This window comes from Acipenser ruthenus, chromosome 54 (assembly GCF_902713425.1).
Source record: "Acipenser ruthenus chromosome 54, fAciRut3.2 maternal haplotype, whole genome shotgun sequence".
NCBI lineage: Eukaryota > Metazoa > Chordata > Actinopteri > Acipenseriformes > Acipenseridae > Acipenser > Acipenser ruthenus.
The window spans coordinates 7,662,397-7,677,374 of NC_081242.1; the positions used below are offsets into that span (position 1 = coordinate 7,662,397).

General features: G+C 42.0%; 1 gene segment (V, D, J or C); it reads right to left on the bottom strand.

Moving 5' to 3' along the window:
- Positions 1 to 2,840: 2,840 nt before the first annotated feature.
- LOC117398221 (Ig heavy chain V region 914-like) lies at positions 2,841 to 8,817 on the bottom strand. The segment is given in 3 exon segments: positions 2,841 to 2,942; positions 8,258 to 8,565; positions 8,697 to 8,817. Coding segments are annotated over 3 exon segments (456 nt in total).
- Between the last annotated feature and the right edge of the window lie 6,161 nt (positions 8,818 to 14,978).

Genomic DNA, 14,978 nt, shown 5'->3' on the forward strand with positions numbered 1-14,978 from the left:
ATTGAACTTTGTTCTGTTCCAGTGCTGCCATTCTGAAGGAGACACTGCCATCTACTGGAAGGACATGAGAACAGCAGGCTGCTGGCAATACTGTGCCCAGGACACAACATTCCACTGGTTTCCATTCTGTATCTGTTTAGCATGGATTGCACTCTGTAATCAGGGAGGAAACCACTAGACATATATGCATCAATAGTGTTGTGAATTAGTGTGGGGAGATTTGGATGAATAGTCGCTTCTTATTGGCAGTGTAAGCAGCTCAGATTTATTGACTCAGTGAACATACAAAGCAGGTTTCTTTACAGGTACCTGCAGTCCTTCATAGTGATACTTTTCACACAGTGGCATCATTAACTCCTATGGGACAGGGTTCGGGTTAGGGATAGGGTTCAGGGTATATCGTGCAAAGACATTGGACACATTAAGTACATTGTAACTAACATTGTAATGATGTGTAAGTGCACATGTATTTACTAAGTAACTACTCTGTAAATACACAGTAATTCCAGACACTTCATGGAAAGTGGTGCCCTGAATCGTGTGGTTGTTTTTGTGACGTGGACTAATGTTCACTGGACACCTAGAAGTGACCACCACACTGATTGTAGTGGAGTCCGCACCAGCTGGACTGGAACCCAGGTCCCCAGAGGTATGAAAGGCTGGTCAGTCAGCAACACATCATCATGGATTGTGCTAAATCTTCCCTTTATATAACAGTACAATGCAAAGTTTCTTTTCCACAATTCCACCTAAATATATGAGAACTCGGATGGCTATTGAAAGTGAGGGTGACAGTGTGAATAATATTGGGGCCACTGTAGGGTTTGTGCTTCTTTAAAGATGTTTTTATAATAAGCTGGGAATGTCCAGAAGTGGGACCAAGAGGAATATCATTTGAATTGAGGAGGAGTTGTGTGGTCAGCACTGGACACAGATATTTCAACCTGTATGTCAGATACATGAAATTCAATGATGTCACGTAACTTCATGTTCAGTATACAGCGTTTTTGTCGCCCCCTTCAGTTTGCCGCCCTGTTCTGCCTATATGGTCCCGCTGGCCCTGACTGCAGGTACAAGTAAAACACGACAGATAGAAGCTGCCACTTGTTTGTGTTTTCTTTGAAATTGAGTGTGTGGTTTTCTAACAGACAAGAGTCTGCATCTCATGGTTGATCTACCACAACTCAACCATGAAAAAGAAAGCAGAAGCTGTGAGTGATCAGTGCTGCAGTCCTGAAGAGAGGGGATTTTGTACGGCTGCTTGGTTTGATTGCATCACTGTGGGTGTCGAGCACAGTAATACACGGCAGTGTCTTCAGTCTTCAGGCTGTTCATTTGTAAATACAGCATGCTGTTGGAATTGTCTCTGGAGATGGTGAATCTTCCCTGGACAGACGGGGTATAGCTTGCACTACTACCATCAGGTCTAATCCATGCCAGCCATTCCAGACCCTTTCCAGGAGCTTGTCGAACCCAGCCCATGTAGTTGCTGCTGAATGTGAATCCAGAGGCTTTACAGGACAGTTTATGGGACTCTCCAGGCTTTACAACTGCTGGTCCGGACTCAGTCAACACTACATCAGACCGGACACCTTGAGGAAAAAAGCAGACAACGTACAGTAACTACTGCTAAAACATCAAGTAATATACAGAATCAATGCAGGCTAATTTCCACAAGTGTCAGATACTTACTTGATAGAGCTGTCATTATTATACAGAGAGCTGTTAAAATCCCCATTGTACTGCAGTATTGTGGTTATTGAAAGAAGAAAGTGTTGTAACCAGCAGACAGGCTACCTCTCCTCCTGCTCCTATCTGCACTGCAGCAGAGTTAAATAGGAAGTGAAGCCCTGGACATTTGCATACGTTTCCCTGCATTATTTAAAGCAGCTTGTTTATACAGGTGCACTCCACTTATAACGGATGCTGTTCAGCGTTCCCTGTGAGGCTACAATGCGCGCTTTTTTCACAATAACTGGCAACAGCCTTCACATTCAGTTTACTAACTTTCACAAGTTATTATCATAAATATCTACCTCAATCGAGACTCCAAAATCGAGGTAAACATCTCATTTTGAGAGAATTCTTGCAGAGCGTTAATATGAGAATATTTGCGTCTGTTGAATCTTGCAGCTGATTCGCTGATTTCCAGCCTTAAAAATGTACGTCACATTAGTTCAGAGCTCGCTTCCAGCCGCGTAGGTCGGGCTATAAACTCTGAGCAGAGTTGCTAAATCCGCTTATAATAAGGATTGGGCTTGTTGTTTTTTGAGAGTCGCGGGTTGGAATTTGCATCAGCGCCCGTACTCTAGCATGGGTTGCGCTTGAAGTGATAATTCCCGAGATGTAATTATTATTATTATTATTATTATTTATTTCTTAGCAGACGCCCTTATCCAAGGCGACTTACAATTGTTACAAGATATCACATTATTTTTACATACAATTACATTATTTTGTACACATTATTTTTACGTACAATTACCCATTTGTACAGTTGGGTTTTTATTGGAGCAATCTAGGTAAAGTACCTTGCTCAAGGGTACAGCACCAGTGTCTTCCACCTGGGATTGAACCCACGACTCTCTGGTCAAGAGTCCAGAGCCCTAACCACTACTCCACACTGCTGCCCATCACACAATTACGTGATAGCCATCACGTAATTACGTGATATTATTATTATTATTATTATTATGATGATGATGATGATGATGATGATGATTATGTATGGCTATGTAGGGTGACCAGACATCCAGATCAAACTGGGATCATCCTGATATTAGGGGCTTTGTCCCGCGTCCCGACAGAAACCGCGTAGAGTGATCTAAGTGAACGCACCTTCAGTCTTTAGTTTTCACTTCAATGCGCAAGCGCAGCTGTGAAAATCGGTAGCGATGCCGGGAAATGAAGTCTTTAGTTTTCACTTCAATGCGTAAGCGCAGCTGTGAAAAGGGAAAGCGACGCTGGGAAATGAAGTCTTTCTTTTTTACTTCAATGCGCATGCGCAGCATTGAAACGTTGGAGCGATGCTGGGAAATGAAGTCTTTCTATTTCACTTCATTGCGCATGCGCAGATTTGAAAAGGTGGGGCGATGTTTGGATATGTAGTCTTACTTTTCCAAATCAGTGCTCAACCTGAAGACGTTACACGCTGTACATGTGCTTATTAAATTATACAACATGATTACTGTTCTATATAACGTATTTTTAAACTACATGTAAGTGTTTTATTCCATTGATATGGATTACCTGTAAATCAATCAAATATAAACAAGCAGCTAGGGTGACGTCACCAAAACATTATGCAAATGAGCCCAATCGAAGGTTCGAACCTTCCTTCGGTGACGTGTTCCGAACCTTCGAAGGTCAAAATGTACCCCTCGCGACAGCCCTGCAATACACAGAACACTAAACGAGACCCAACAAACAAGACCCACAAGACAAACCCAATGTGCAGGACGAGGCCATCGCCAGGATCCTTACAATACAGATCAACGTGTAAACAAATTACTGTACACCACAGTATGTGTTTTTACATCGTCACAAAACGATATACAACTATATCCAATCATCACTGGTTACAAACAGGTTTTACAATGACAATATTTATGATCAATGGATTCTACCCCCATGCATGAGCTTAGAGTTATAAATAACACTTGATACAGGATACGCAGGCTGCTTCAAACACATCGCATTTTCATTGGTCCTTATTTGTACAGCACCGTACTGTGTTCCTTAACTACTATAAAACTGGTATCTAACGCAGTAGCGGCTGCAGGATTTAATTCCTGGCTGGGCGCCACATTTTCACGGACGGGCCGTTTATGACTTAATGACGTAAACGTAATGACGTAATTACTAATATGCGTACTGAGGACACTCTATCAAAGATCTTTATAGTAACTACAAGATCTTTGACTCTATACTGTCAGAAATAGCACCATATTCTCCACGAACGCACACTCTACCAAAACATTTTGACAGTCGGAAATCCGATTTACCACCAACAGGCATAGCAGCACAAATTCCATAACGTCAGCGTCTGACAAAAGCTCTCACACGTGTTTCAACTTCCCAAAGTGAGCTTAAATTTAAAAAGCTCTCATACAGTAACTAAAAGTGAATGTTAATCCTTCCCTTTGAGCTTTAAAAACGTGTCAGTTACATGGGAACAAAAACGAAACAGGAATAGAGGTATGAGTTGAGCATAACATACATCTCAGCTGCATCAGTCAACTGAATTCAAGTTGATCAAATTAAATGTAGGTACTTACATTACTGGCGCATTTGTTGATTCGTCGGTTCGTTTTCTTTTTACAAAATTTGTCGGGACATAGCTAATGCGTAAGACACAAATATAGCTCTGGTTTACTGCAAAGTTGGCCAAACATTTGACATTATTATATTTGTTACAAGACATCACATTATTTTTACATACAATTACCTATTTATACAGTTGGGTTTTTACTGGAGCAATCTAGGTAAAGTACCTTGCTCAAGGGTACAGCAGCAGTGTCCCCCACCTGGGATTGAACCCACGACCCTCCGGTTAAGAGTCCAGAGCCCTGACCACTACTCCACACTGCTGCCCTCTCTAGGTAATTAGATTGCTAATTACAAATGTAACAAATAACTAAACAGGAGCTGCTCAAGCTAGTTGCTTGCATGCCTTGCAATAAAAGAAATGTTCCTGTATGTATGCTGCCAACGCGCTGTAATTTCGATGCTATAGTATCGAAGACATATGATCTCATATCTCAGCTGTCCAATCACCAATCTTTTTTTTCATAACCATGACAAGGGTGCTGAGGTGGGTGGGACGCATATAGTTTTTGAACCACAAGGATGCGCTAGACTCGCCGCAGCAGATTACAGTCTGATACGGTTTGGCATGAAATGTTTTTAATTGTCAATTTCTCCGTAACTGGGTGGGACCATGAGCAAAATGGGGGGGCCCAGGCCCCTCAGGCCCAAGCGTGGTGCCGCCCCTGATCTCCAGCTACACCAGGGTGGAGAAGCAGTCTCTGGAAATCCTGAGCAAACTAATACTGGAGTTACTAGAGCTTTGTATTGAGTGAAAGAACTTAAAACAAGACAAACAAGCCCTGCCCTTGCTTAACAAATTGTATTTTGGTTAGCTGCTAAAATATAGAAGATCAGACTCCTTGACAACTCAATATCTCAGCATCCCTGAACAGAGAATTGTCCATCAATGTGGTGCCATTGCAGTAGGGAGGACCATGAAAAAGTGTTTGAGCTTTTAGACGAGATGTTTTGTGTAATGAATAAAGTTCTAAATTATACCTGGTGGTGGGGAGGGAGGGAGGGGTGTGTGTAACAATCTCAGCATGGCCGCTTTTACAGTTTGTATTTTCCTGTAGAAAGTGTGGTCTGCTGTTCTAACAGACAGTTTGAATCTCATGGTTGATCAACCACAACTCAACCATGAAAAAGAAAGCAGAACCTGTGAGTGATCAGTGCTGCAGTCCTGAAGAGAGGGGATTTTGTACGGCTGCTTGGTTTGATTGCATCACTGTGGGTCTTTAGCACAGTAATACACGGCAGTGTCTTCAGTCTTCAGGCTGTTCATTTGTAAATACAGCATGCTGTTGGAATTGTCTCTGGAGATGGTGAATCTTCCCTGAACAGACTGGGCATAGTATGCACTACCACCACTGCTTATAGCAGACACCCATTCCAGACCCTTTCCAGGAGCTTGTCGAACCCAGCCCATAGCGTAGCTGCTGAATGTGAATCCAGAGGCTTTACAGGACAGTTTATGGGACTCTCCAGGCTTTTTATCTGCTGGTCCGGACTCAGTCAACACTACATCAGACCGGACACCTTGAGGAAAAAAGCAAACAACGTACAGTAACTACTGCCAAAACATCAAGTAATATACAGAATCAATGCAGGCTAATTTCCACAAGTGTCAGATACTTACTTGATAGAGCTGTCATTATTATACAGAGAGCTGTTAAAATCCCCATTGTACTGCAGTATTGTGGTTATTGAAAGAAGAAAGTGTTGTAACCAGCAGACAGGCTACCTCTCCTCCTGCTCCTATCTGCACTGCAGCAGAGTTAAATAGGAAGTGAAGCCCTGTACATTTGCATACGTTTCTCTGCATTATTTAAAGCAGCTTGTTTATATTGCTGACTCCCAGAAACACTGCACACTGGAATCCCTCGACTATGATAGAGGGGCTGGGGAAATCCACAACCTTGGAACAGTGTTGATCAGTGGCATTTTAAACACAAACATTATGTTCATATTTTGGAGAAAGAAAATAGAGCGAAAGAGAGGGGGAGATAGTTGGGTTTTTTGTTTGCTGTCTTTAACAATATCCAGCCATAAACTCTTTTCAATAAACCCTAAATGGAGGAGGCTGTGTGGTCCAGTGATTAAAGAAAAGGGCTTGTAACTAGGAGGTCCCCGATTTAAATCCCACCTCAGCCACTGACTCGTTGTGTGACCCTGAGCAAGTCACTTCACCTCCTTGTGCTTCGTCTTTTGGGTGAGACGTAATTGTAAGTGACTCTGCAGCTGATGCATAGTTCACACACCCTAGTCTATGTAAGTCGCCTTGGATAACGGCGTCTGCTAAATAAACAAATAATAATAATAATAATAAATGCTTCTTGACTTCTCTGTGTCCTATGAAGGTGTTGAAGTGTGACTGTGTTTTGCAGGTAGAACAGCAGACTGATCTCTCTGTTCCTGTGAAGCTCAGTAATGCACATGTGTCAGATCTTTATACTGTTACATTGCTGCCATTCTGTTGGAGACACTGCCATCTACTGGACGAAAATGAGAAAAGCATGCTGCTGACATACTGTGCCCAGGACACAACATTCCACTGGTTTCCATTCTGTATCTGTTTAGCATGGATTGCACTCTGTAATCAGGGAGGAAACCACTAGACATATATGCATCAATAGTGTTGTGAATTAGTGTGGGGAGATTTGGATGAATAGTCGCTTCTTATTGGCAGTGTAAGCAGCTCAGATTTATTGACTCAGTTTACATTCAAAGCAGGTTTCTTTACAGGTACCTGCAGTCCTTCATAGTGATGCTTTTCACACAGTGGCATCATTAACTCCTATGGGACAGGGTTCGGGTTAGGGATAGGGTTCGGGGTATATCGTGCAAAGACATTGGACACATTAAGTACATTGTAACTAACATTGTAATGATGTGTAAGTGCACATGTATTTACTAAGTAACTACTCTGTAAATACACAGTAATTCCAGACACTTCATGGAAAGTGTTGCCCTGAATTGTGTGGTTGTTTTTGTGACGTGGACTAATGTTCACTGGACACCTAGAAGTGACCACCACACTGATTGTACTGGAGTCCTGACCAGCTGGACTGGAACCCAGGTCCCCAGAGGTATGAAAGGCTGGTCAGTCAGCAACACATCATCATGGATTGTGCTAAATCTTCCCTTTATATAACAGTACAATGCAAAGTTTCTTATCCACAATTCCAGCTAAATATATGAGAACTCGGACGGCTATTGAAAGCGAGGGTGACAGTGTGAATAATATCGGGGCCGCTGTAGGGTTTGTGTTTCTTTGAAGATGTTTTTATAATAAGCTGGGAATGTCCAGAAGTGGGACCAAGAGGAATATCATTTGAATTGAGGAGGAGTTGTGTGGTCAGCACTGGACACAGATATTTCAGCCTATATGTCAGATACATGAAATTCAATGAAATCACGTAACTTCATGTTCAGTATACATTAACAAAGCAAAGTCTGGCAGAGTTTTGCGTTTCCCCTTGACATGAATGAGTGGATTCACACTAGTGGGTTTTTGTAAGGGCTCAGGCTTCACTTCTCTCACTGTGGGTCTTTAGCACAGTAATACACGGCAGTGTCTTCAGTCTTCAGGCTGTTCAGTTGCAGCTATGCTGTGGTGGAAGTATCCATGGAAACCAGTAGAATGATCTTATATCGATGGACAGTATTGAATATTGGTTATGTTCAGTTCAGCAACCATTCCAGAGCTTTCCCAGGAGCTTGTCTGATCCAGTGTATCCAATAGCTGCTGCTTAATGTGAATCCACAGACTTTACAAGACATCTTTACAGACTCCCCTGGCTTTCTCAGTTCAGAACCAGAATGGCTCAAAACAATATCAGATCAGACATCTGTAAACATTCTCACTTCCTCTTTCTATGCACATGTATCTAATGTAATAGTTTTTGTACGAGTCCTGCATTGCACTTCCTCACTGTGGCTCTCGAGCACAGTAATACACGGCAGTGTCTTCAGTCTTCAGCCTGTTCATCTCTAAGAACACAGTGCTGCTGGAATCAGACTTGCTGACTGTGAACCGGCCCTGGACTGACTGTGCATAAAATGCCTCTGCATCATAGTCGATTTTACTCAGCCATTCCAGTGCTTTCCCGACAGGCTGACGAATCCAGGCTGTGGCGTACCAGCTACTGCTGTCAGTCAAAGAGTATCCAGAGATTTTACAAGACAGCTTGAGAGATTCTCCTGGCTTTCTGACTTCAGGACTGGACTGGGTTATAACATCAGCACAGCCTGCATCTGAAAATAACAAACACACACAAGTTTTAACAATAATGCAAATGATAATTATTAAAATCATTGTTTTTCATAGTATATACACTAATAATACATGTTGAATGAGAATACAAGTAATTGCAATTTATACTCACATGTCAGATAAGCCAATAACAGGATGACTTTTAAAGCACCCAACATTGTGAATGACTTGTAATGAATAATTTGCAGCAAAGACACTTTGTGGTGTGTAAAGAGCGAGCTGAGAAATGCAGCCCAACCTCTCCTCTGCACATCTGAACTAGCAGACAGCAGGCTGGGTTTAAATAGGAAGGGACTGTGCTGAGGTTTGCATAGACGCTCTTCAGTGGGTTCAAATAGAGGAGATCTCAGCTGGCAGGCAGCGTGTGTGTAGCATTAGCTACAGTGGTGCAGCATAAGGAGTTTGCTGTCTGCGATGCTTAATTGGATTTCAGAAAACCTGGCCAGGTTATCAAAGTTTAATTGAAAGCTTATTAAGCAATTATATATTAAAGCCACACATTTTTTCGGAGGTTTCCCGGTGAAGGCTGAAAGTTATTGAAATCTTTATATATTCTGTTTTCCATACAGAACACATTAGTAATGATCCCTGCATCAGTTCTCCTGTTTATCTAGTTTATTGTTAACGTGTCCTTATAGAAATGGCCTGGTTCTACTTGAATTGATTACACTATGTAACACAATTTTTGTTCCTGGGTAGTAAGTGTTATTTCCTAATTGCTTATGCCTCAAAAGTATAGAAAATGCCTATTATTCCCCACAAACTTTGCTTTTGTGACCAGGACAGTGATATTTTGAAATTTACCTATTTCCAATGAGAAAACGGGCGAATTTGTGTCTTTTCGTTCACATAAAGTCAGAAAAAAACAACATATGAATCTAAATTAACATGTATTTATACTAAAGTAATACAAAAATGACTACAAAAGATTTAGAAGTGAGTAGTTTTTCGAGATTTCTGGTTACAGGCGATTCCGATTGCCTCGAACAGACTGGTCACATTGTGGCAGAAGCAGAGCCCATCTTGACGGGTGAAGAAGCTGGAAAAAGGTTGGTGACGCTTCCTCTGATCTGCGACTTGCACACTTTCATCCAACAAGTTCCACTGCTTGAGCCTAGACGTCAAAAGCTCGGCATTGGACTTGGTGAGACCAAGATCTCTAATCAAGTCTTTGAGGTCTTTTTGGTTGGGGTAGTATGGGTTTCTCTCCTCAGCTCCACCTCTGAAATTGTCATCTGGATCTACAACGTCTTCCTCGCTCTCTGACTTGCTGCTCTCTTCTAAAGACGGCTGCTCTCTCTCCGGAGGAGTGGGTACGGGGAGCTCATGGCAGTGTGGCACCGAGGCGATGGATGAAGGAAGGTCCGGATACGTGATAGCAGGTGCATTCTTGCCAGTCCGACGTTTGGAAGGGTCCACCATGCAGAAGTAGCAGTTGCTTGAGTGGTCAGTGGGTTCCCGCCAAATTCTTGGGATAGCGAACTTCATGGCTCTCTTTTCCCCTCTGTATCATCCTACAAAAATACATTTATTTCACCCATGACTAATGTGTAAGAGATTCTCGCAACATTTTTCATATATGATATTTTTTCAATAACATTGAAAATTGTAAAACATTTTAAAATTAAAAACTTTTACAATTTTAAAAATTAACAAATTTTATAATAAAATTCCGAGCAACAATTGTCCATCTTACCTTCCAGAGTTTTTTTTTGCAGTGCTCGCAGGTGAAATGAGGTGCCCAGGGTTTGTCTTGATCCCCGACAGGCATGTCGAAATATGCCTTGTAGGCCTCACACATCTTAGCAGATGCTTCCACGGAGTACTTTTTCGCTCTTGTCTTGATAAATTGGCCGCAGACATAGCAAAATGCGTCTGCCGGATGCTTGCAGCCTCTTGATGCCATCTCAGAAAAATGCAGATATGTATCCACTTAGGCAGCTGGAACTAAACTGAACTGGTGGGCTTAAGGCCCCTGTATTTATACTACTATTTATATTACTGGAAAGTTCTAGAAGTTGCTCCAAGTTTACTCAGCACTGAATCTATCTGGAATGTTCAGGAAAATAGGTAAATTTCAAAATATCACTGTCCTGGTCACAAAAGCAAAGTTTGTGGGGAATAATAGCCATTTTCTATACTTTTGAGGCATAAGCAATTAGGAAATAACACTTACTACCCAGGAACCAAAAAAAAAAAAAAATTGTTACACGGTGTTAACTTTGTCTCATTAAGCCACTTGGCAATTTCTTTATTACAGGAACCTGGACTGGTTAAGAGGGGGTCTGTTTTGTGTAGAGGAGAGAGAAGTGTGCGTGCGTGCGTGTGTGTCTGTGTGTGTGCGTGTGTGTCTGTGTGTGTGCGTGCGGGCGTGCGTGTGTGTGCGTGTGCGTGTGTGTCTGAGTGCGTGCGTGCATGTGTGTCTGTGTGTGTGCATGCGGGTGTGCGCGTTTGAGTGTGTGTTAGTTAAAGTATTTTCAAAGCTGCTGCTGCTTTTGAAGAATAAAGAAAACGCTTAGGAAATAAGTTTATATCAAAAAGCCAATCAATGCCTTAATTAACTTCTTTAGCTGAGTCTGAACTTTGCTTCAGCAGATGAATAGAGATTTATTGAAGTCTTTCTGCCCACCCTGTGGATTTCTGTTCATTGTCTCACCAAGGTGTTCCTGTTTCACCCTGGGATTGAAAAGGATTCTTCGTCGGAGCTGCCTCTCCGTTGAGAAATCGCTTGTCGGACGGACATTTCCCGAACGCTGGCTGAGATCAAACCCATTTACTCTTTTTGAAAACCTTCTTTATTTATTTTCTTTTTGTGTGTTTTTTTCCTTCATCACCTGGATTGGTTCTATATCTTTGTTGTGGTCAAATCTCTTTGTTTTGCTGTTTTTACTGGGGTTCAGCGAGCACCTCGGGACCGAAGCTCCAGTTTATTACTTGATTTTCTTTATTATGTCCTGTGCAGGGACAGGATAAGTCAGGGGACGGGTTTTTTTTTGACATTTAGTTTTTTTTATTTGTATTTTTTGGGACTCTGCCCATTTGGCGATCAAGGACTCAAATTGGACTCTCTTTATTTCTTGGGCTAACTCCTCAGATTTCTTGTTCTGTAATTGTAGGATGTGATTTCTTTTTTTTCACGTATCTATCTTCTTGCTCTGCAGTTTTATTGTTCTGCAGTATTTCTCTTCTTCCTTTGTGGTTTGTTTGGATTGCCTCAGTGCATATTTATAGTCAGGATTACAGTCTTACCCCGTGTTCATTTCGTGGTCTGGCTCTCTGCTCGCGTATCTTTTTGACTTATTGCAGGTGGGATGATATTATTGTGATCAGGTAATTACAGTTATTTTTATTAAACTCTAGCGCTGAGTTTGTTACAAGCTCTTTAGAACAATGCTTCTAGACTGGACTGCAGAGAGACTTTCACTTACAGGACACACATTCCATTGAAGTGACAACATAGGCATGTGGTAACTGCAGTGGAATTAATGGAATTAGAAGGGCATTGTTTCAGCATTACACTCAGTGTGCTTTCCTTCTAGTTCCTCAGTGATTACTACAGAATAACATGTGCCCTGGAACTGAAAAAGTGGGCCAATCCTTCCACAAGTAATAGAGCTGATCCTGAACTCAATACCAGCATTGTGACTGAGACACACAGTAATGGAGCTGATCCTCAACTCAATCCCAGCATTGTGACTGAGACACACAGTAATGGAGCTGATCCTGAACTCAATACCAGCATTGTGACTGAGACACACAGGCCTCAGCTCTGTGACCCGACTCAATAATATCAGGGGCTCTCTTTATGTTCATTCTTTTGAACACATTTAATAAAGTTTGATGCACTTCATGGAGTTCATGTAGAGACCAGAATACCAGTTACCAGTCACACTTCCTCTTTCTATGCACATGTATCTAATGGAATAGTTTTTGTACGAGTCCTGCATTGCACTTCCTCACTGTGGGTCTCGAGCACAGTAATACACGGCAGTGTCTTCAGTCTTCAGGCTGTTCATTTGTAAATACAGCATGCTGTTGGAATCGTCTCTGGAGATGGTGAATCTTCCCTGGACAGACGGGGCATAGTATGTACTACCACCAGTGCTTATAGTAGACACCCATTCCAGACCCTTTCCAGGAGCTTGTCGAACCCAGTACATCCAGTAGCTGCTGAATGTGAATCCAGAGGCTTTACAGGACAGTTTATGGGACTCTCCAGGCTTTATAACTGTTGGTCCGGACTCAGTCAACACTACATCAGACCGGACACCTTGAGGAAAAAAGCAAACAACGTACAGTAACTACTGCTAAAACATCAAGTAATATACAGAATCAATGCAGGCTAATTTCCACAAGTGTCAGATACTTACTTGATAGAGCTGTCATTATTATACAGAGAGCTGTTAAAATCCCCATTGTACTGCAGTATTGTGGTTATTGAAAGAAGAAAGTGTTGTAACCAGCAGACAGGCTACCTCTCCTCCTGCTCCTATCTGCACTGCAGCAGAGTTAAATAGGAAGTGAAGCCCTGGACATTTGCATACGTTTCTCTGCATTATTTAAAGCAGCTTGTTTATATTGCTGACTCCCAGAAACACTGCACACTGGAATCCCTCGACTATGATAGAGGGGCTGAGGAAATCCACAACCTTGGAACAGTGTTGATCAGTGGCATTTTAAACACAAACATTATGTTCATATTTTGATAAAAGAAAATAGAGCGAAAGAGAGGGGGAGATAGTTGGGTTTTTTGTTTGCTGTCTTTAACAATATCCAGCCATAAACTCTTTTCAATAAACCCTAAATGGAGGAGGCTGTGTGGTCCAGTGATTAAAGAAAAGGGCTTGTAACTAGGAGGTCCCCGATTCAAATCCCACCTCAGCCACTGACTCGTTGTGTGACCCTGAGCAAGTCACTTCACCTCCTTGTGCTTCGTCTTTTGGGTGAGACGTAATTGTAAGTGACTCTGCAGCTGATGCATAGTTCACACACCCTAGTCTATGTAAGTCGCCTTGGATAACGGCGTCTGCTAAATAAACAAATAATAATAATAATAATAAATGCTTCTTGACTTCTCTGTGTCCTATGAAGGTGTTGAAGTGTGACTGTGTTTTGCAGGCAGAACAGCAGACTGATCTCTCTGTTCCTGTGAGGCTCAGTAATGCACGTGTCAGATCTTTATACTGTTACAGTGCTGCCGTTCTGTTGGAGACACTGCCATCTACTGGACGAAAATGAGAAAAGCAGGCTGCTGGCAATACTGTGCACAGGACACAACATTCCACTGGTTTCCATTCTGTATCTGTTTAGCATGGATTGTACTCTGTAATCAGGGAGGAAACCACTAGACATATATGCATCAATAGTGTTGTGAATTAGTGTGGGGAGATTTGGATGAATAGTCGCTTCTTATTGGCAGTGTAAGCAGCTCAGATTTATTGACTCAGTGAACATTCAAAGCAGGTTTCTTTACAGGTAACTGCAGTCCTTCATAGTGATACTTTTCACACAGTGGCATCATTAACTCCTATGGGACAGGGTTCGGGTTAGGGATAGGGTTCGGGGTATATCATGCAAAGACATTGGACACATTAAGTACATTGTAACTAACATTGTAATGATGTGTAAGTGCACATGTATTTACTAAGTAACTACTCTGTAAATACACAGTAATTCCAGACACTTCATGGAAAGTGTTGCCCTGAATCGTGTGGTTGTTTTTGTGACGTGGACTAATGTTCACTGGACACCTAGAAGTGACCACCACACTGATTGTACTGGAGTCCTGACCAGCTGGACTGGAACCCAGGCCCCCAGAGGTATGAAAGGCTGGTCAGTCAGCAACACATCATCATGGATTGTGCTAAATCTTCCCTTTATATAACAGTACAATGCAAAGTTTCTTTTCCACAATTCCACCTAAATATATGAGAACTCGGACGGCTATTGAAAGTGAGGGTGACAGTGTGAATAATATCGGGGCCACTGTAGGGTTTGTGTTTCTTTGAAGATGTTTTTATAATAAGCTGGGAATGACCAGAAGTTTGACCAACAGGAATTTCATTTGAATTGAGGAGGAGTTGTGTGGTCAGCAGTGGACAGATATTTCAGCCTATATGTCAGATACATGAAATTCAATGAAATCACGTAACTTCATGTTCAGTATACATTAACAAAGCAAAGTCTGGCAGAGTTCTGCGTTTCCCCTTGACATGAATGAGTGGATTCACACGAGTGGGTTTTTGTAAGGGCTCAGGCTTCACTTCTCTCACTGTGAGTCTCGAGCACAGTAATACACGGCAGTGTCTTCAGTCTTCAGGCTGTTCATTTGCAGATATGCTGTGGTGGAAGTATCCATGGAAACCAGTAGAATGATCTTATATCGATGGACAGT